At 36.5% G+C, this 17,664-nt stretch overlaps 1 protein-coding gene across 4 annotated transcripts; it reads right to left on the bottom strand.

The window, feature by feature from the left end:
* Positions 1-815: 815 nt before the first annotated feature.
* On the bottom strand, positions 816-17,109 carry SERBP1 (SERPINE1 mRNA binding protein 1). 4 transcript variants are annotated; one of them, XM_027536944.1, is made up of 8 exons: positions 16,660-17,109; positions 12,799-12,949; positions 12,121-12,261; positions 11,919-12,008; positions 11,219-11,338; positions 8,534-8,711; positions 4,830-5,003; positions 816-3,021 (listed from the first exon to the last, which is right to left on the bottom strand). In XM_027536944.1, the coding sequence occupies exons 1-8, from the start codon at positions 16,970-16,972 to the stop codon at positions 2,965-2,967; spliced, it is 1,224 nt and encodes a 407-aa protein (XP_027392745.1). In that variant the 5' UTR covers positions 16,973-17,109; the 3' UTR covers positions 816-2,964. The 4 variants fall into 4 exon arrangements, with proteins under 4 accessions (XP_027392745.1, XP_027392747.1, XP_027392746.1 ...); XM_027536946.1 differs by having other exon boundaries at positions 11,219-11,293; positions 16,660-17,098; XM_027536945.1 differs by having other exon boundaries at positions 11,919-11,990; positions 16,660-17,098.
* Between the last annotated feature and the right edge of the window lie 555 nt (positions 17,110-17,664).

The following is a 17,664-nucleotide window of genomic DNA, read 5'->3' as shown; positions in this document are numbered from 1 at the left end:
CCTTTGATATTTGTTGGTTCTTTCCATATGTTAGTCTCTTAAAGATATGTTTAAAAGACCTAATATACAATATTCAGACTTTCTATGCAACTCCCTAACAGCGTATAACAAAAATTTTCTATTTCCAACCACCTACAGCAATTAGAAAAATAATACAATAAAAATGAATACCTAATATTCTCCCTCCATAAAACACCAGAAACAATCCCCAAACACATTACTTATTTACAACTCGAGATATATTCTGCCTCCTTTTTAAATGAAACTGAGTAAAGTAACTTAGATGTATAATGTGCCTGGTGACACATTTAAAAATCTTTCATAACTGCACAAAGGCCTCAAAATATTTAACTATGAGACCTTATCTCCATCATCTCAATGTAAACTGAAAATCTTAATAAAAAATATAAACTGTACCACTATTTCACTTTAAAAGCATCAAGACACAAGTGCATTAGAACATTCTATCAGCCATTATTACCTTATTTGTAAAAAGACAAACCCTCAACATAAAAGACAAATCCCTGACATTCACTCAAACATGGAGTTTCCTACAAGAAAATTGTCAATTTTCCTACAAGTCAATTGTCATGTCGGTCCTTGAAATTCATTTTGCAAGAATTAAACTTTGTAATTAAAATAGGTACTCTCCCAATTGCTATTTGACAGACTAGGTTAACAAACACTCCATATAAACAAGTCTGTTTGTGGAAAAAATGAAATATGAACATTACCTTTGGGAATACACACATAGGTCAGAAGACACGTGACGATAAATGGGCTCCTATTTGATTGCTTTTATGACTTTTAAGAAGTGAGCATGAAAATAAAATCTTTATTTTCAGTTATTACCCACCAATAAGAGAAAGTTAGGTTCACAGTTTTAGCTCGTGACACAAAGTGAACTAGGAGGCAAATTTACATCCATCAGATACAACTAATGGACTGACTTTTAAAATCCAGGCTATCTTGAAAGCTTGCAACATACCAGATATTGCTGTGTATTCTCTAGTGACAGAATGCCAGCAATGGCTGACAATGAGTAGAACTTATTTTTTTAATAGGTGTTTTCTATATGTTGCTAGAAATCAGGTTTATTACATGTTCGTATCCAAAAATGAGTTAAGATACTTTAAACACACTACTTATGGGTATGTTTAGGAATGTGTATGTTGCAATCTCAAGAGGGGTCAATAGTCCATATGGACTAAATTAATACTTGCCTCTGGGTAGCAGATATGTTTGTAAATATAAAATTATGTTTAACATTAGCACCAGTGCAGAACATGCTCAGCATCATAAGATCCAAAACACCAGCACAAGCTTATCCACCATTTAAAAAAACCAATTACCTCCTTCCTAAAATGTCAAACTAGTAGGTCACTGTATCAATTAATCCAATCCCAATGCGTAACTCTTGTACTGTATGGTTTCTCCTTTAGAAGTACAGGGGAAAACTAATGAGATAAACAGACATTTTATGACTTAATGTCTTATATAAAGTATTTTTAAAATTGGACATTACCACATAGAAAATTACTAATAGTGACAAAAAGATCTTTAAATCTGTAAATAAAGCCCCTTTCCTGTTAATCAATGTTGCAGAAGACTTAAAAAAAAAATCCTAGAAAGGCTGTTTATTATTCTCTCCATGTATGTTTTAGTAAGTGGTGATGCTCTTGATTAAAGAATCCATTGTTAACCTAATTTTGTAACAGAGGAAGAGGTAAAAAGATAGTTGTTACCTTCTACAGAATCTATCAACTTAAGACAAAAATTAATAGCAATATAGGAAATTTGCAAACAGTAAAATTTTTGGTTTTCATTTCATGGATGGTGCTGCTGTTCCAACCTTATAAAGTAAAGCTGTCCACTTTCCAAATCCCAGAAATTAACAACCTCCAACCTTACCATACTAACCAGTGCCCTTTGGTTTCTTTAGAACAAGGGAGAGTTAAAGGGTTGATTATGGATGTACAATTTTGATTTTGGGACCTTTCACACATACATATCATACTGAGCGGCCACTTACTTTACAGAGCAGTTTAAATGTTAACACATTAGCCAAATTAACTTGTTCCATCCACCCTATTGGAGGAGGAAAAATCCAACACCCATAAAACTACTTCACTTGACAATATGTGTCTATCAACAATAAGTAGCTTCAACAACTTTTACCAGTAAGGTGTCTAGACTGATTTTTAAAATGGCCAAGTGACATTTTAAAAGTAAATATAATTGAAATTGAATCAATTATAATTTGAACCTAATGAACCATGCAGGAGCAAGGGTTAATAAACCAATGTGCTTTGAATTTGTTCAAGTACTGGTATTTCTGTATATAAAGATTTAGCATATATAACAGCTATCATGAGAAGTGAGAAAGACCTTATCCCCAGAAATGAAAATATTAAAACTAAGTTAAAATACATAAAGTAGTTAGTATTCCACACAGCATAAAATTTGACAAAGTTTACATGTCCCAGTTGACCATGTGTGAAAATGCAAAGCAGGTATTAAAACTGATATTATGTCCAATATTTAAAACCAGTTTGTAATAGGGGGAACATCTAAATCCTTAATTAAAAAACACAAATGAAGGGAAAGCTTTAAACTGGTACACACTGTTCACACCTATATTTCAAGTTTGGAAATGCATATTTGCAAGCAGCAATACAAAAGTATTCATGAAGAATGCATAATCTCTGAAAATTATGAAAACATCCCTGCTACCAATACATTTCTAAATACAAAACTGACTACCATATTGTTACTTCTGTGTAGCAGGAGTAGTTCATTTTCAAAACAGATAAAATTCAGTCTTTAGGTGTGAATGGTATGAATGACAGTCTTTTTTTTTGTTTTTTTGTTTTTTTAAATTTCTTAGTCGTTTGGGATCCTTAAGCATGCAAGCCTCAAAGAGGAGGGTCCACAAAGGAACCAGGGCGGTCTTATGGCATCCAGTTAAGCCAGAGCTGGGAATGCCTCTGGGTCATCCACATCAGGAGCAGAAGCACTTGACTGAAAAAGAAACAAGCAAAATTAATGATTCTCAAGTCTTATATAATATTTCCAGTGGCTACATTTAGACAGATTCTTAAAAAAAAAACAAAAACACACACACACACAGTTTTATTACAATAAGTAAAATACACCAAAGCTTTTACTTTCAAAAGGTAAAATTATGGATCAGAATAGGACTTGAGGGGAATAAATTGGGAGACTGAGATCGACATATACACACTATATGTAACTAAATAAATAGGTAACTAATAAGGACTGACTGTATTGTAACAACCTATATATAAAAAGAATCTAAAAACAAGTGAATATATGTGTGTATATATAACTGATCCAACTCTGCAGAAACTAATACAACATTGTAAACTCCAGTAAAATTAAAAAAACAAAAAAGGACTACAAATATTTGCAATGAGCCCTGTCCTGAATTTTCTACCAAGATCTGAAAAAACTCCTAGTAACACCATGGGTTATTTGTTTTTCTAACAAATCACACTAGTAGATTCACACAAGGTACGTATGTGGATTCACTGCTGTTCACTATTCTTTTATTTTTCCCACTTGCTATTAAGAATGGCAATGAAAGCAGGCTAAGAAACCAATTATTTAAGCAGCACATTCATAGCTAATAGGAAGGAACTCAATAGCTATTTATAGTCAAAATACAAATTATAAAACAAAAAAGTATTGAAAAGATCCATATACACAATGCTGCTAAGTCACTTCAGTCGTGTCCGACTCTGTGCGACCCCAGAGACGGCAGCCCACCAAGCTCCCCCGTCCCTGGGATTCTCCAGGCAAGAACACTGGAGTGGGTTGCCATGGCCTTCTCCAATGCATGAAAGTGAAAAGGGAAAGGGAAGTCGCTCAGTCATGTTCGACTCTTCCCGACCCCACGGACTGCAGCCTACCAGGCTCCTCCGCCCATGGGATTTTCCAGGCAGGAGGACTGGAGTGGGTTGCCATTGTGTTACAGAGGGAAAAAACAAACAAAATACCACTGAACTGTTATAGGTGACCATAAAATCTAGAATATTAAGTTACTACTGTAATTAAACATTGTCAGACTCAATCAAGCAGATGGGGTGCCATTTATCAGATGCTGAGAATTCAGGACATTATGGTTGGTTCTGAAATAGACTGTAAGACACAATGAATTAACTCAAATTATCACTAATACTTTAATAATATCTCATCAATAAACCATGAACTTTGGGATCAAGCAGATCAGAATTCAAAACTACCAATTACTAGGGCTTCTAGCAAAATGTTTCAGAAAAATTTTGTTTTGTGTCACACACAGTGCAAGGCAATGGAAATCACAAAAAATACGACCAAAATGAAACCCAACTCTAATAGGAGACCAGCTCTCCTGAAAAGAATAGGAATCAACAACCAATCAATGTAACACAATTAGATACTGGACACAAAGGTTTTATTAAGCTGAGCTCTAAAAAGCAGTGAAGATTTGTCAAGACAATTATTGATATTTGGCACTTCAGGTAGACAAAGACCAAAAAATTACCTTGGTTCCTTGCACCTGAATTTCATCTTCTATAAAATGGCAATTTTTTTTAAAAGCACAGTACCATGACAAGCACTAAATTGTTCAATAAAGGGTGATAAACTTAACCACTGGCAGCACAGCCATTTAAGTGCTTTAAACAAAAATATAACCTAAAATGTAATTTCTTAAAGGCGTGCCAACCTTTTTCTTCTACTTATGTCCCCAAAAGGAGTTAGGTCAGTCATCCATCCAAAGAGGTCCCTCAAGTTACTTACAACGGTAGACTATGTCTTAAAATTACCTTGTCAGTCCTGATGCCACGGTTTGGACGTCCACCACGCCCACGGCCACCTCGTCCTCCCCTGCCACCACGTCCTGGGCGGCCAAGGTCTCCAAAATTGATCTCCAGCTGAGATGTTATATCATTTGCTGGCTTCCGGAAATGATGATCCATAACTGAGTCTTCAGCATGAGCCTAAAATTTCAAATGAAGGCCACTGGGTGATTTGATTAATAGGAAAGCAATGTTGTATATTTCTAAATGAGCTTTCTACAACCTGTCCTTTGTGTGAAAAAATGTAACAACAGGTAAAAAGTAAGCTTTGGGATGACTTACAGTCATCTAGCAGGAAGAATTCCTTTCACTTTTCTCCACTTCATATTCCCTTAACTTTAATTATAGGTGACACTAGCAAGTCTTGATTAGAGGTATTATCACAACTACTCAAGTGGCTGGGCCCCACCTCAAACCTACTGAATTATAATCTTTAGCAGTGAAGTATGAATAGTGTTAGCTGCTCAGTCGTGTCTGACTTTCTGCAACCCTATGGACTGTAGCCTACCAAGCTCCTCCGTCCATGGGCTTCTCCAGGCAAAAATACTTGAATGGGTAGCCATTTCCTTCTTCAGGGGATCTTCCCGATCCAGGGATAGAAGCTTGGTCTCCTGCACTTCAGGCAGATTGTTTACCCTCTGAGCCATCAGGGATGAACAAGTACATTTAAAATATGCCCTTCAGCTTAGGATTCCAATCTGAACCCTCTGATGAAGACTTTTAGATAGATGGTATATATTTCTGTTAGAGACATTACTGAATCTCTTCATTAAGTTTTAAAGAGAACTTTTGCTCTATACCAGCTATGACTTGGGAAAGAAACTGTGTACAGACTTCTCAAAATGCTTTTGTTTATATTTAAACATGTTCTGCCATATAAACTGGAGAACTACAGATTCAAGTGAAACAAGTTAAATAAACAACCTTCAAAAACTGTGCACAAATAAAACCATGCCTTAAATTTACCAAAGGAACCTGCATTAAAATGAAGTCATCATGTTTGTGAAATTCAGATGCCCAAGCCACATGACAAACTCTGCAAAAATGCCAAGCAATCTCACACTGCTTAATGCCTGATTTTCTTTTGTACATTTGGGAGAATGGGTTTTAATCTTCTAGTTGGAAACTTCCTATACTAAAGTATGTTTTAATTTTTCTAAATACATGTATAATCCTTTTTTCTGAAGGGTATTTCATTCTAAATATCTTGTAATATTACAACTGTTAATAATTACCTTTCAAGTACAAATTCTTTATTTGTTAACAGATTTGCATTCCTTTAATCATCTAATACCCAAACTAAATTACATCCCTTTTGTCTCTTTCTTTAAAAAGAAAGGTTTTTAAAAATATTTTCCAGTTTTTTAAGTTTAAAAAAATATTAGTTTTAACATTTAAAAAATATTAACTTAAACAATATCAATTTATTAGTTAAAACCATTTATAAATTTCTAGAGCAAGAAGCAAAAAAGCTTAAGGTGATATATTACTGAAAACAATCCTGAAGGTATTACTATAGTAATTAAGAGGAAGCCTGGATATTCAGGTTACATCCCCAATCTTCAAGTAAACTACCAGGATCAATTTACAGGGTTTGTTTTTTTTTTTTTTTCTATAGCACTGTGCAATAATTAAGGAAATAGAGCTTGGTCTCAGCTGTCAATAATTCAGTTCTCCATTTCTCAAAAAAGTGCTTTCCTTTCCCTAACCACTTCATTTTTATTGTGAAGATGAAGATAAGTACAATAAAAGAAAAAAAGAGTACTCAAAGCACTGTATACAACAAACTTAAAGACCTGTTATAAAGTTACAATGAGGTTGCATCCTGATAAACCCCAGATTATCTTTAAGTCCAAAATACATTTAATATACCTAACCTACCAAACACATCATAGCTTGGCCTAGCCTACCTTCAATGTGCTTAGGACATCTACATTACCCAACGGCAGAGCAAAATCATCTAAAACAAATCCACAAAGCCTTTATTATAATGTGTTAAATATCTCATGTAATTTATAAAATGTAGTATTGAAAGTGAAAATCAAGTTCTATATCAGAGACAATCTGTATTCAAGTGTTAAGGCCATATATGCCAATAAGGCCAGATTCCAAGTACAACATCACAAAAGTAGCCTAACTATGAGGGTCCAAGCATTTGTAAGTGGTTGATAAAGAAAATATCCTATTTTGAAGGTTATTCATAACCAATTTCACATTTTATAATTTTCAGAAAATTCTATGTATCACCTTGTGTAATAATTATTTCTGAAAAGCTCAATATAAAATACTTAAAGCTAGGATACTTAACCAGATGTCTATAAAATGCATGAAGAGGTTGCAGGGTATTAATGGTAATAAATAATCTAAAATTATACCAAAGTATTTCATGTCTGTGTCCTGTTCTGAAGAAAAATTCTGTTGGGACCCCAAAAACTTATGAATAATTGTCTCAAAGGTGCCAAAGTACTTTTTTTTACATTATCCTAAGCAGTTTAATGGAGAAGGCAATGGCACTCCACTCCAGTACTCTTGCCTGGAAAATCCCATGGACGGAGGAGCCTGGTAGGCTGCAGTCCATGGGGTCGCTAAGAGTCGGACACGACTCAGCGACTTCACTTTCATGCACTGGAGGAGGAAATGGCAGCCCACTCCAGTGTTCTTGCCTGGAGAATCCCAGGGACGGCGGGGCCTGGTGGGCTGCCGTCTATGGGGTCGCACGGAGTCCGACATGACTGAAGCGACTTAGCAGCAGCAGCAGCAAGCAGTTTAATAATTAGTTCAAATGAATAAACTCTCTAAAGTGAACTTCTATGGTTCTTTAAATCCAAGATTCTTTTTGAATTTTACAGACACACAAAACAACTTTACAACAAGAACTACAAAAAAACCCAAAGCACTCTAATGAAGCAAAATATTTTTTCTTTACCAACAGGAAATGACACAAGACTGTCTCATTTATACTACTTTCATGATGCCCATGTTTAAAAAATCAACTCTAAACTTTTTAGTGCAGAATATTTCCAAGCTTGTTTCACAATTATTTTTTTGCTTAGAAAATTAAAATGTAGAAAGATTTTACTGTATTTTTTAAAATTACAGGTTGCCTTCATAACATTTCAGTTTAACTGTGACTAAAAGCTCATACTTACATAAACCCTAAAAAGATATAGCAGTGGGATAGTCCCCTAAGAATGTGTGCCCCAAGACTTAAATAAAAGCTACCAAATCAAAAGTCACTCGTCTTTCTCAAGTATTTTCATTAGTTTCCTTATTTCCTAAGGAAAGGAAACTCATAAATTCTCTGGTCTTCACAAGCTATTACTCTTCAGTAAAGATTAATGAAAGATTCCTGGATATTATTTATACAGGGCATAGGCAGACAGTTTAAAGTTATACCACATAAAAAATGCCAACCTTTCAACCTAATACAAGTCTTAATGACTCCCAGTTAAGTAAGATTTTAAAAAAGATTACAACTTTAAAAGAATAATTTCTTAAGACTATATCATAATGCAGTTTATTTTCCTTTGGGGGCAACATATGTCTCAAATAATCCCATGTAAAACTTTACTTTATAAACAGATTACCCATGTGAAATTTTAAAACAAAAATTGTATATGTAATTCAAGACAAATCTGAACATTTTCAAACACCACAAAACTTCACTTTACCTCTTCACTTTTTGACTTATGAAGAACAAATCCCTTCTTCCACTGCCCATCAGCACCTTCATTTGGTTTTCGGATATTAAATTCTACTTTTGCCCGGTCCTTATTTTGAATAGCCTTCCACTCATCCAAAGTCATTTCTTTTGGACCCTCTTCCTTTACTTCTTCAACTTCATTCTCCCTGTGTGAAGATGTTTCAGTATTACACCTGGTAGTGAGCTCATAAAATCACAGAACTTGTAAGTGAGGAAGTACCAACCTTAGCTGGTTGATAATCATCTAGATTATCCAAGGACAGGAAAATCAGTTTTCTTTGTAACCCAATGGCTAACATGTGACTTGGTAGAGACCAGGAATTCACTGTTTGTTCAATCAGTGAAAATGTGGATAGCGAAAGAACATACAATTCATCTTTATAAACTCTTAAATGACCATCTATCAGTAACACAATCTTGAACTGGCTTTATTAAACCTAGAACACATTTTTTAAAACCACACTACTGTTTTAAAAACTTAGAGTATGTGATTGAAATCTGATTTAGCTTCTGCTAAAACACATTTTTAATTTCCATAATACATAATTCATAACACACATGAAGGTAATCATCTAGGCTGCCCATGACAACCAAGTTTTATATAAGAATATAAGAGAACTGTTCCCTCATCCATTTTTATAATATTTAAAGCAAATCTCTAATTTCTACAAATCCAATCTTTATATATACTCCAACTGTCAAACCAGTGTGTACATGAATAGCAAACTAAAGTTTCATTAGTAATGGAACTTTCTATAGAATACCGGTTTTCAATACTTAATACCAAATTGTGTTATTTCTAATATAATTCCCAGACTATAACTATTACATAGTATCCTGTTTCCTTTTTACACAAACAAAGCATGCACCTAGGAATTCACTATTTAATCTCAATTTTCAATTGTCACCAAACAAGTTTGCTATTTTGGGAGCACCGCTTCTTTCCAAAGATAGTAGGTGATTCAGTTAGCCTCAGAGCTCAAATAACTTCCATACATGCTATTCTTTACTGTTTGACAAATCTCATCTTAAACTCCCCAGACCGAGTTTATACTGAATTGATGCAATTTTAAGTATCAAGTCCAACCCTGTCAGTTTGCACATCAGAAAACTAAAGATAGAAAAAAGGTCCCAGTTACTCATAAGTTGTAACCTAGCCAAGAACAGAACTCAGCATACATTTATCACATCATGAAACCATGACATCTACCTTCAAGGGTTCTAAGAATCAAATGAAACAAAACAGAAACTCAAGAACTATACTTAAAGGAACCAATCAAATTCAGCCAAAACTGTGTTTCTTAAATTTACACTCTTGCATATGTAAGCTAATGTCATCATCATGGTCTTTAGGCTCAGTACCTAGAACCCCAATTTCAGTCCTGGGAACTGAGCTAAAATTTGCTTCCAATACCCTATCAATACCAATATATCTCTTACATAACTGTAAGTATCAGTAGTTATAATCTTGGCAGATTACTCTTAAGGTGATTTAAATATGTTTAAATATTTAAACAAATTAAATATTTATTCATTTAAATAAATGAAGGCTCTTCATTAAGGGCACAATATTTGTGTTGAGCTTTGTAAAGTAATTAAGTGTTGTATAAGGTTCATTTAACTTACCTATTCCATTGTTTACCACAACATATTCATAGTTTCATACAAAATAAAGTTCAACACATCACTCAACACCATGTATTTTTACTTAATAGTAATAATAATAACTAAAATAACTAATAGTGTAACTAAAAATAATATTTATATTTTTAGTAATAACTAAAAACAATAGTAATTTTCTCTAATAATAAATCAATTATTATTCCTTATTTAAGGAAATCCACTAAATATGACTTTCTAATCATTAATAGTGCTTCACTCTAAGAAAAATTCTGGAGAAAAAGAGTTTAGAAAAGTATCCCCTCCCTAAATGACTTGATTATGCCTTTATTAAGAATTACTGACCTAAATAATCTGCAATTCAAGACTTTAAACTACATGCTGAAAGAAATGACTGACATATAACTTCTGCTTGTATTGATGGAAGACAGAGGAAGGCATAAAACTATTTCTACCAGCATAACTTGAGTCTTTAAAACTCTCCAATCCTTGAACAATTTCAAAACTGTCTTGTACCTAAAAACTCAGAAAATAAGAAAAGCTAGTTAAATGATAACGTATTCTGGGCCTTGCTCTCCTCACAGATTTTAAAACAAGCCAATAATGCTGTATTCCACATTCTATGTCAACAGGAAAAACGTTCAAAGAGATGGAGGAACTAATTTTAATGGTCACATTTTCTCATTTTAAACTGTCTCAGTATAAAATGTGTACAGCTATAGAGTCCAAAGTACTTTGAACTATGAGTTGCAAATAATTCTCAGGTTAAAACAGATAATTTTTGTGCTCAGGGCTAACAGGATTTACTAAAATACGTATCTTCCTTATCTTTTTAAAATGTCAATGGTAAATTCAAACAGCCCAACATATACATGTGTAAAGTACTACTCTACTATTTGAAGGAATGGAGTACAATAAAGTCTTTCCTATTAAAAAGCAAATATTTAACAACATTAAGTCTATAGATTGTTTTTTTGGTAAACCCCACACATTGCAATGCTCAAGCATTACCACCACACACAAAATCACTTACTTATTTTCAGTGTCCGCAACTGGATGTTCTTCACCTTCAGGTGTTTCCTCAGTCACATTTGATTGTTCCAAGTCACTGCAATTATAAGATATTTGTTTCTGAATGTATTTGGGGGACTCTCTAAGGAAAGAAAGAAAAAAAAGGCATCTAGGTCCATTTACATGTAGTTAAAAGAGTATACAGAAGTATTTTAAAATTCTCACATTCCCGGTTTTTTCCTACTGAATTTACTCCCCTGTAGAACACCATGAGAAAATAATTTAAAAATATATACTGATCCAAGTTATAGCTCAAGCACACTACTCAAAAAGTAGAAAGGCAGCAGTTCTGAAATAAAGTCCCACCAGCTTTTCAAGTTTTTATAATCACTAAAAGGTCAATAGCTAGAATAAGAATTATAAAATAAGAAACATACAATAGCAGAACATTCAAATAACTTCAATATAAGATTTCAAAAAAAGTGATATACCTATATGAAAAGTATCACATACGTTTGAAACAGAGGAAAATTGGTCATTTGACACATTATAACCCTAACATATCCAAAAAATCACCCATCATCTTGTAAGGAAGTAGCTGAGATGACAGCATCCATTTTTGTCCCAAGGACAAGTAAATATTTAACAGAATTAAGGGCAAATCTCAAAAGTAAACTATACAATTTTATTAAAATTATTTATTAAAAAAATGGAATACCAACGTTAATTCATCTTTGACAGTTCCCCAGTTGTGAGATCCACTCCCTCCACGTTTGTCCTCATGCTTCAGGCCACTGTAATGTGAAAAAGAACTAACAAAACTGAGTTAACATAATACTCTTTAGTTCTAGAAATTCAAATTTTGTTTTATTAAAGAAGTAGATTCAAATATTAAAGTATAATAAAAACCAATATAAGACTTACGATCTATCACTTCCACTATGCCTATCAAATTCACGTTTGCCACGAGAATCAAAGCCATCTCCCCGGCCCATTCCACGTCCACGACCTCCTCGACCTCTTCCAAGACCACCACGGCCTCGGATAGGCCGGTCAATAATCGGTCTACAACAAATGAAAAATATTACATACTTGTAAGGTTTCTGAAAAAAAGAATTAGAGAAAGTCAAAGACTCAAAAATACAGGAACATATTTACTGGCTCACATGGCAACTGTTAAATATGTTTAGAAAATTCAAAATAGTCTCTTTCTAAACAGTTAAAGGGAATCAGAACTAGGGAATTCCCCAAAGAAAGAAAATTATTTTGACATTCGCTTTTACTACTAATGTGTATACTCTTCCACTGTTACTCATTTCACATTATAATCTAATAAAACTGCTATTCACTCATATACTTAAAAATTAAAATAAACACATCTAACCTGCATAACTGAAGTGTTTCACTACAAGAAATCTAAGTCTGAATACCAAAAACTGTTACCAAAATGTCATTAATAACACACATACTCACATGGTCTGCTGAAAAAACTAATAAAATTAACCAGCCACACTGCTTCCTGGCAATTATGCTTAATTCATATGCGTTAAGATGGATGTCTATAAACTGACAATATATGAAGAGATTAAGAAACAATCTTGCCTATCAACGGAAAATTCTCCTCCTTCACCCTTTTCTTCAAGTGGCTTTTCGAATCTTCTTTCACGAGGTGGTCGCCTTTCTGGTCTCCTATCAATTATCTTCCCTTCACCCTGAAGTTGTTGATCAGGTCTTCTTCCAACACGTCTTATTCCTAAAACAATTAAAAAAAAAACAAAAAAAAAACCCATATAAGCAAATCATTTTTGCAACACAAAATATTTAGGCCTAGACTGTTAGGAAAAAAAAAAATACTACTCTTTAAGTCCACCACTAGCACTTTCTGTTGAAAAAGGCTAACACTGGGCACCTCTGAAGTTTAACGAAGTACTTCAGAAAAATTTCTATTTAAATAAACTTGTTTCAAAATTCCATTTAGTTTGCCAAACCATTTCCCCACAAAGCATTCTCTGTAATTGACCTGGAGGTCATTTAGTTATTTCTCTGACTTTTCAAGATGCCCGCTTCTTAATTTGAAATTCTAAATTCAAAGAAATCTTAAGCAAATGATATAGTAAAAACGATTAATAAGAGTAGCCATTTACAAATAATAGTCAAACAAACCAACACAATCACCAGATAAGGACCCTTAAAAAAAAACACACACACCAACAGTGAAGGCATTATTTTATTTTACATCATCTGAAGAGAAAAAAAAAAGAGTAAAAAGACTGATGATTTTATGAAATTACAAAACTGAAGGGAAAGCAAATGCCATTTAAGATTATATCCAATGAATAAGGTCCTACTGTATAATATGGGAAACTATATTCAATATCCTCTGACAAACCATAAGGGACTATATTAAAAAAGCTTATATACACATACATATATAACTGAATCACTTCAGTGTACAGCAGAAAGTAACACATTTTGTAAATGAACTATACTTCAATAAAAAAAATTTTAAAAAGATTACATCTCCATAGTTGGAAATAGCTACTTAACCCTCTTCCTATTGCAGTTTATACATATATTTCTATATATGTAAACATATACATACATACCACACCTAATTTTAAAACACACTGTTATGCAACCAGAAGTTATTATTATGGAGAAATTTTTTTTTAGTTTGCCCTTACAATTATGTTTTCAAAAAATCTTTAAAAACCACATACACAAATTAAGCAAGATGTAAGAAACAGAAACTTGTGACACTAAATGATGGCTGAAGCATTTACTGATTTCCCTCTCCCTTACCTTTTTTCTGTTTGTGTCAAAGGCCAAAAGGCCCCATGGTGGCCTTAAGGATAATAAGTAGACTGGTGGTTAAACTTATGACTGTAAAATTTTAGGTATGCTTTAATTCCCAAACCACAATTTCTGACAGTCACCTGAGGAACTGATTTCACAACAAGATATTAAGTTGGTTCACTCTGGTTCTTTCTAAGAAAGTGTACCGCCACCAAGATGCACCCAACTGTTCAGCTGCTTGCAGTCAAATGGTAAATGTCAAACTCTTAAACGAAATTTTAAGGTCCGTTCCACATAAACTCTCAGGACAGGCCACAAATGTTAGATCTTACACCAAGGCATTTAAAAAATTTTCTTCAGAGGTAGTGTATGGGGTGGAGCTACGGAACCAGTTCTTATAATATCCAAGCCTCACACACCCAAATGAACAATGGCTTACTTCCCCACTCCAATATTCAGTTATCAGGCTTACAGAATCTAAAACACAAATAAATCCATGCAGCAATTGACATTTAAAAATGTGTCTCTAGATTTTTCTCTATATTCCAGGCTTTCAACATTAAAAAACAAATGAGAATAGACCTTAGTGATGTTAGTCAATTCTCAAGTTCCTCAAGTGGGCAAAAGACAAACTACAAAATTAATAGAATACAAACAGTAAATACCTACCTAAAGCATATCTAGGATTGTGCCAGGACCTCTATTCAAAGGCACAGAATACATGATCAGGTTAACAATCCTTCCTACTACAAGAGTCCAGGACTTTGTTTACAGGTCTATAGTTTCCCAATGACCAGAAATGACTGCTACATAGTAGGCTCTCAAAATGAAATTTTTTCATTCAACATTTTTATAACCTGTTTTATGCAATTTAAGGATAAGTGTGCTCTGAAATGCTGACCTAAGGAAAATGTTGATAGCTAATAATGGAAATTTTCCCAAGGAAAGACTACTGAACGGTAAACGCAATCCTGCTCATAAATTTACAAAATAACTTTATAATTTAAAATACTAGGTTCCAGGTAAAAGTTTATTTCATAAATGGACTTTACGATCAAACTGAGAGGTTTAAAGCACACCTCATGTTTTGAACATGCAAAAAGAGTGAACACACTTCAGATTCCATTTTTGCATGTACCTCCTTTGAATTAGTGTGATAAAGGAGGTAAACATGAGCACAGTTTAAATGACTACACAAGTCAGTGTTTCTTAACATAGAAATTAAACGATTTACTACATTGTACTACAGCCTATAGAGCCTGCTATAAAGACTAGCTGAGTAGCCTCAAAGATGCATGCTTTCTAATACTCCAAAGTGTGCTTCCCTTTCCAACCTGTAATTTTAATATAATTGTTTTATTTACCACCTAGGTTCTTCATCCCAAGCTCAAAACGTTCTCTCTATATTTCTTAAAAATTCTAAACCAAAACCTAACACAATTGTTTTCATTTTTAAATTAGTTGAACGCTATCAAATTCAACTAAAGCTAAGAACTCCTTTCTGAAGCACGTGGCAAAATTTCAACTTTCAACACACAGAGGTAATCTCTATGATTCAGAGCTTAGGTCCTACACCTACTTACTTCGGATCTTTAAGATTTTTCCTTACTCCTCACTGCTATGCTTTTTCACCCACCACCAAAGAGAAACCAGCAATGAGGGGAGAGTGCAAACACCAAGTTCAAGGCAATCCCGCGAAGTTTACAATGACCTGGAAGCAGCTACCACCCGCCAATGAAATCCCGGCCATGCTTCACGCACATGGGGAGAAAAAGCCATAGACTCAAAAGGACTCTGCGGTGGCTACCGCTGTGACAGCCACGAGGCTCAGGCCAGGGGCACACCACACGAAACACTGTGTGCTGGGGGGTGGGGGGAGCGCGGGGGTTCGACGGGGTAGATAAAAAAGATCTTGACTCGAGAACTAGTTTCAGGATTTCCTGCCAACACGTTTTCATTCAGAATTCCCGCTTCTGGTCAATCCCGAGTGGCTAAATTCCTCTCCCAACAGCTTGACTCACTCCAGCAAGTTATTAAGTTTGCAATAGTTGAGGGGGCGAGGGGTGGACAGTAAAGCACGTGTGCACCTAAAAGGGCAGCTTATTCCACAATATCCGAGCGGTTCGAACATGCCTGCGGGGAGGTGTGTGCGTAGGCAAAAAACTCGACTCTCTTTCTCGGGCGTACCCCGCGCCATCCTGGGACAAGATGGCAAGAGAGGAGCCTAAAGAAGACAACCTCACCTCAGAGCAGCAGACTGAGGGGGGAGCTCTGAGCAGGAAGAAGCCGCGGAGCTCCCGCTATCCGCTTCACTACAAGTGCTCCGAGGAGTGGCTCCCTTCACCGAGCCTCGGTCCATGCGCTCGCCCGCCAAGGAATCCGGCGGGAAGGCAACAGCCTCCCAGGATCCCGACCACGCTTCTCGGCTCAGACCTGAGGCGGGAAGGGGTGGTTCCAGTATCCTTGCAGGTGGTGGTTTGAACTTGGGCTTAACACGCTCCCAACACCTTCGCAGGACCTGGCTTTTGTCGCGTTGAGGGAAACGCGGGGATATCGGTGGCCAAGTCTCCCGCGAACCCTCGGAGCCCCAGAAGCGAGTGTTAGCCCCAAGTCTCCTCGCTCCTTCCCTCCATCCCGGGTGTCTCCCACCTTCTACCACTGCTTTACCTTCTTTCTTCAGCGCCACAGGCGGCTGCGTCTCCTCCTTCTTGTCAACCACGCCGACGCTGGGGGGCAGCGGATTCTTGCGGTCTTTCTGGGACTCTTTACGCAGCTGTTTGCCCGCCGCATTGGAGTTGGTCTGAGCTGCGGCCTGAGCTGCGCTCTTAGCCCCAGGGCCCCCAACGCCGCCCCCGCCGGCTTCTTTTTTCTTGTTCTCTGCTGCCTTCAACACCTCGAAGGGGTCCGATTCGTCGTCAAATAACTGGTCGAATCGGTTGGTGACCACGCAGCCGAAGCCTTCCTGTAAGTGCCCAGGCATGATGGTGGCTCGGCGGCGCGTTCCTCCACGGATTGCAGCGGGCCGCGCCGAGCCAAGAGCGCCTGCTTCAGCTCTTCCCACAAGATGGCCGGGCTGAGAGAGGGGGGCTGTCTTCTCTTCCGGCGCTAGGCACACATCCGGGAGCGGCCAGCGCCGCACGGTACCACGGGGTCTGTAGGCCAGAGTTGCTTTTCCTGGGGTGACTCCCGGCACCAGGACTACAACTCCCAGAATACAAGGCTTAACAACTCTTCGCGCGCGCCTCAGAGGCGGGACCTCACCGAGGGAGAGGGGCGTGCAAGCTGAGGGAGAAGCGCGGTGGTGGGCGGAGTCCTGCCACCTGCTATCGCCACCCTTAAACTCTTGGCATCTCCTGCTGCGCTGAAAACAGGAAAACGTGACGGCGTGTTTTGCTTGCGAAAGTTCTCAGTCTTCGGTTTTACTCCCCGCCTCCGGTCCAGGACTAACTTTCCCCACCTCTCCGGGAGGGTCAAGGTGACTATCAGTCTTACAAGTGGAGACTCACAAACTTCCAGGGCTGGCAGATTGCTGAGGTGCCGCACTGGCCTCGCGAAAGCGGAACCCGCTTTCTTCCAAATCCCTAGTTGCTGGAGTTGCCCTCCTGCAGCCCTAATAATGAATCGAAGTGTTTCTGTTTAATGTGAGGCGGAATACGCTTCCTCTCGCGGGGA

Source organism: Bos indicus x Bos taurus, chromosome 3 (genome assembly GCF_003369695.1).
Source record: "Bos indicus x Bos taurus breed Angus x Brahman F1 hybrid chromosome 3, Bos_hybrid_MaternalHap_v2.0, whole genome shotgun sequence".
NCBI classification, from domain to species: domain Eukaryota; kingdom Metazoa; phylum Chordata; class Mammalia; order Artiodactyla; family Bovidae; genus Bos; species Bos indicus x Bos taurus.
The sequence above is the reverse complement of the archived record's forward strand: the minus strand, read 5'-3'. Positions and strand labels throughout refer to the sequence as shown.

Coding starts and splice junctions, on each gene's coding strand:
- SERBP1 (XM_027536944.1), bottom strand. CDS start 16,972: ATGCCTGGGCACTTACAGGAAGGCTTCGGCTGCGTGGTCACCAACCGA. Junction 12,009..12,120: donor CATAGTGGAAGTGATAGATC/GTAAGTCTTATA, acceptor CAGTTTTGTTAG/TTCTTTTTCACATTACAGTG. Junction 3,022..4,829: donor GTGGCATCAGGACTGACAAG/GTAATTTTAAGA, acceptor TTTCTTTTTCAG/TCAAGTGCTTCTGCTCCTGA.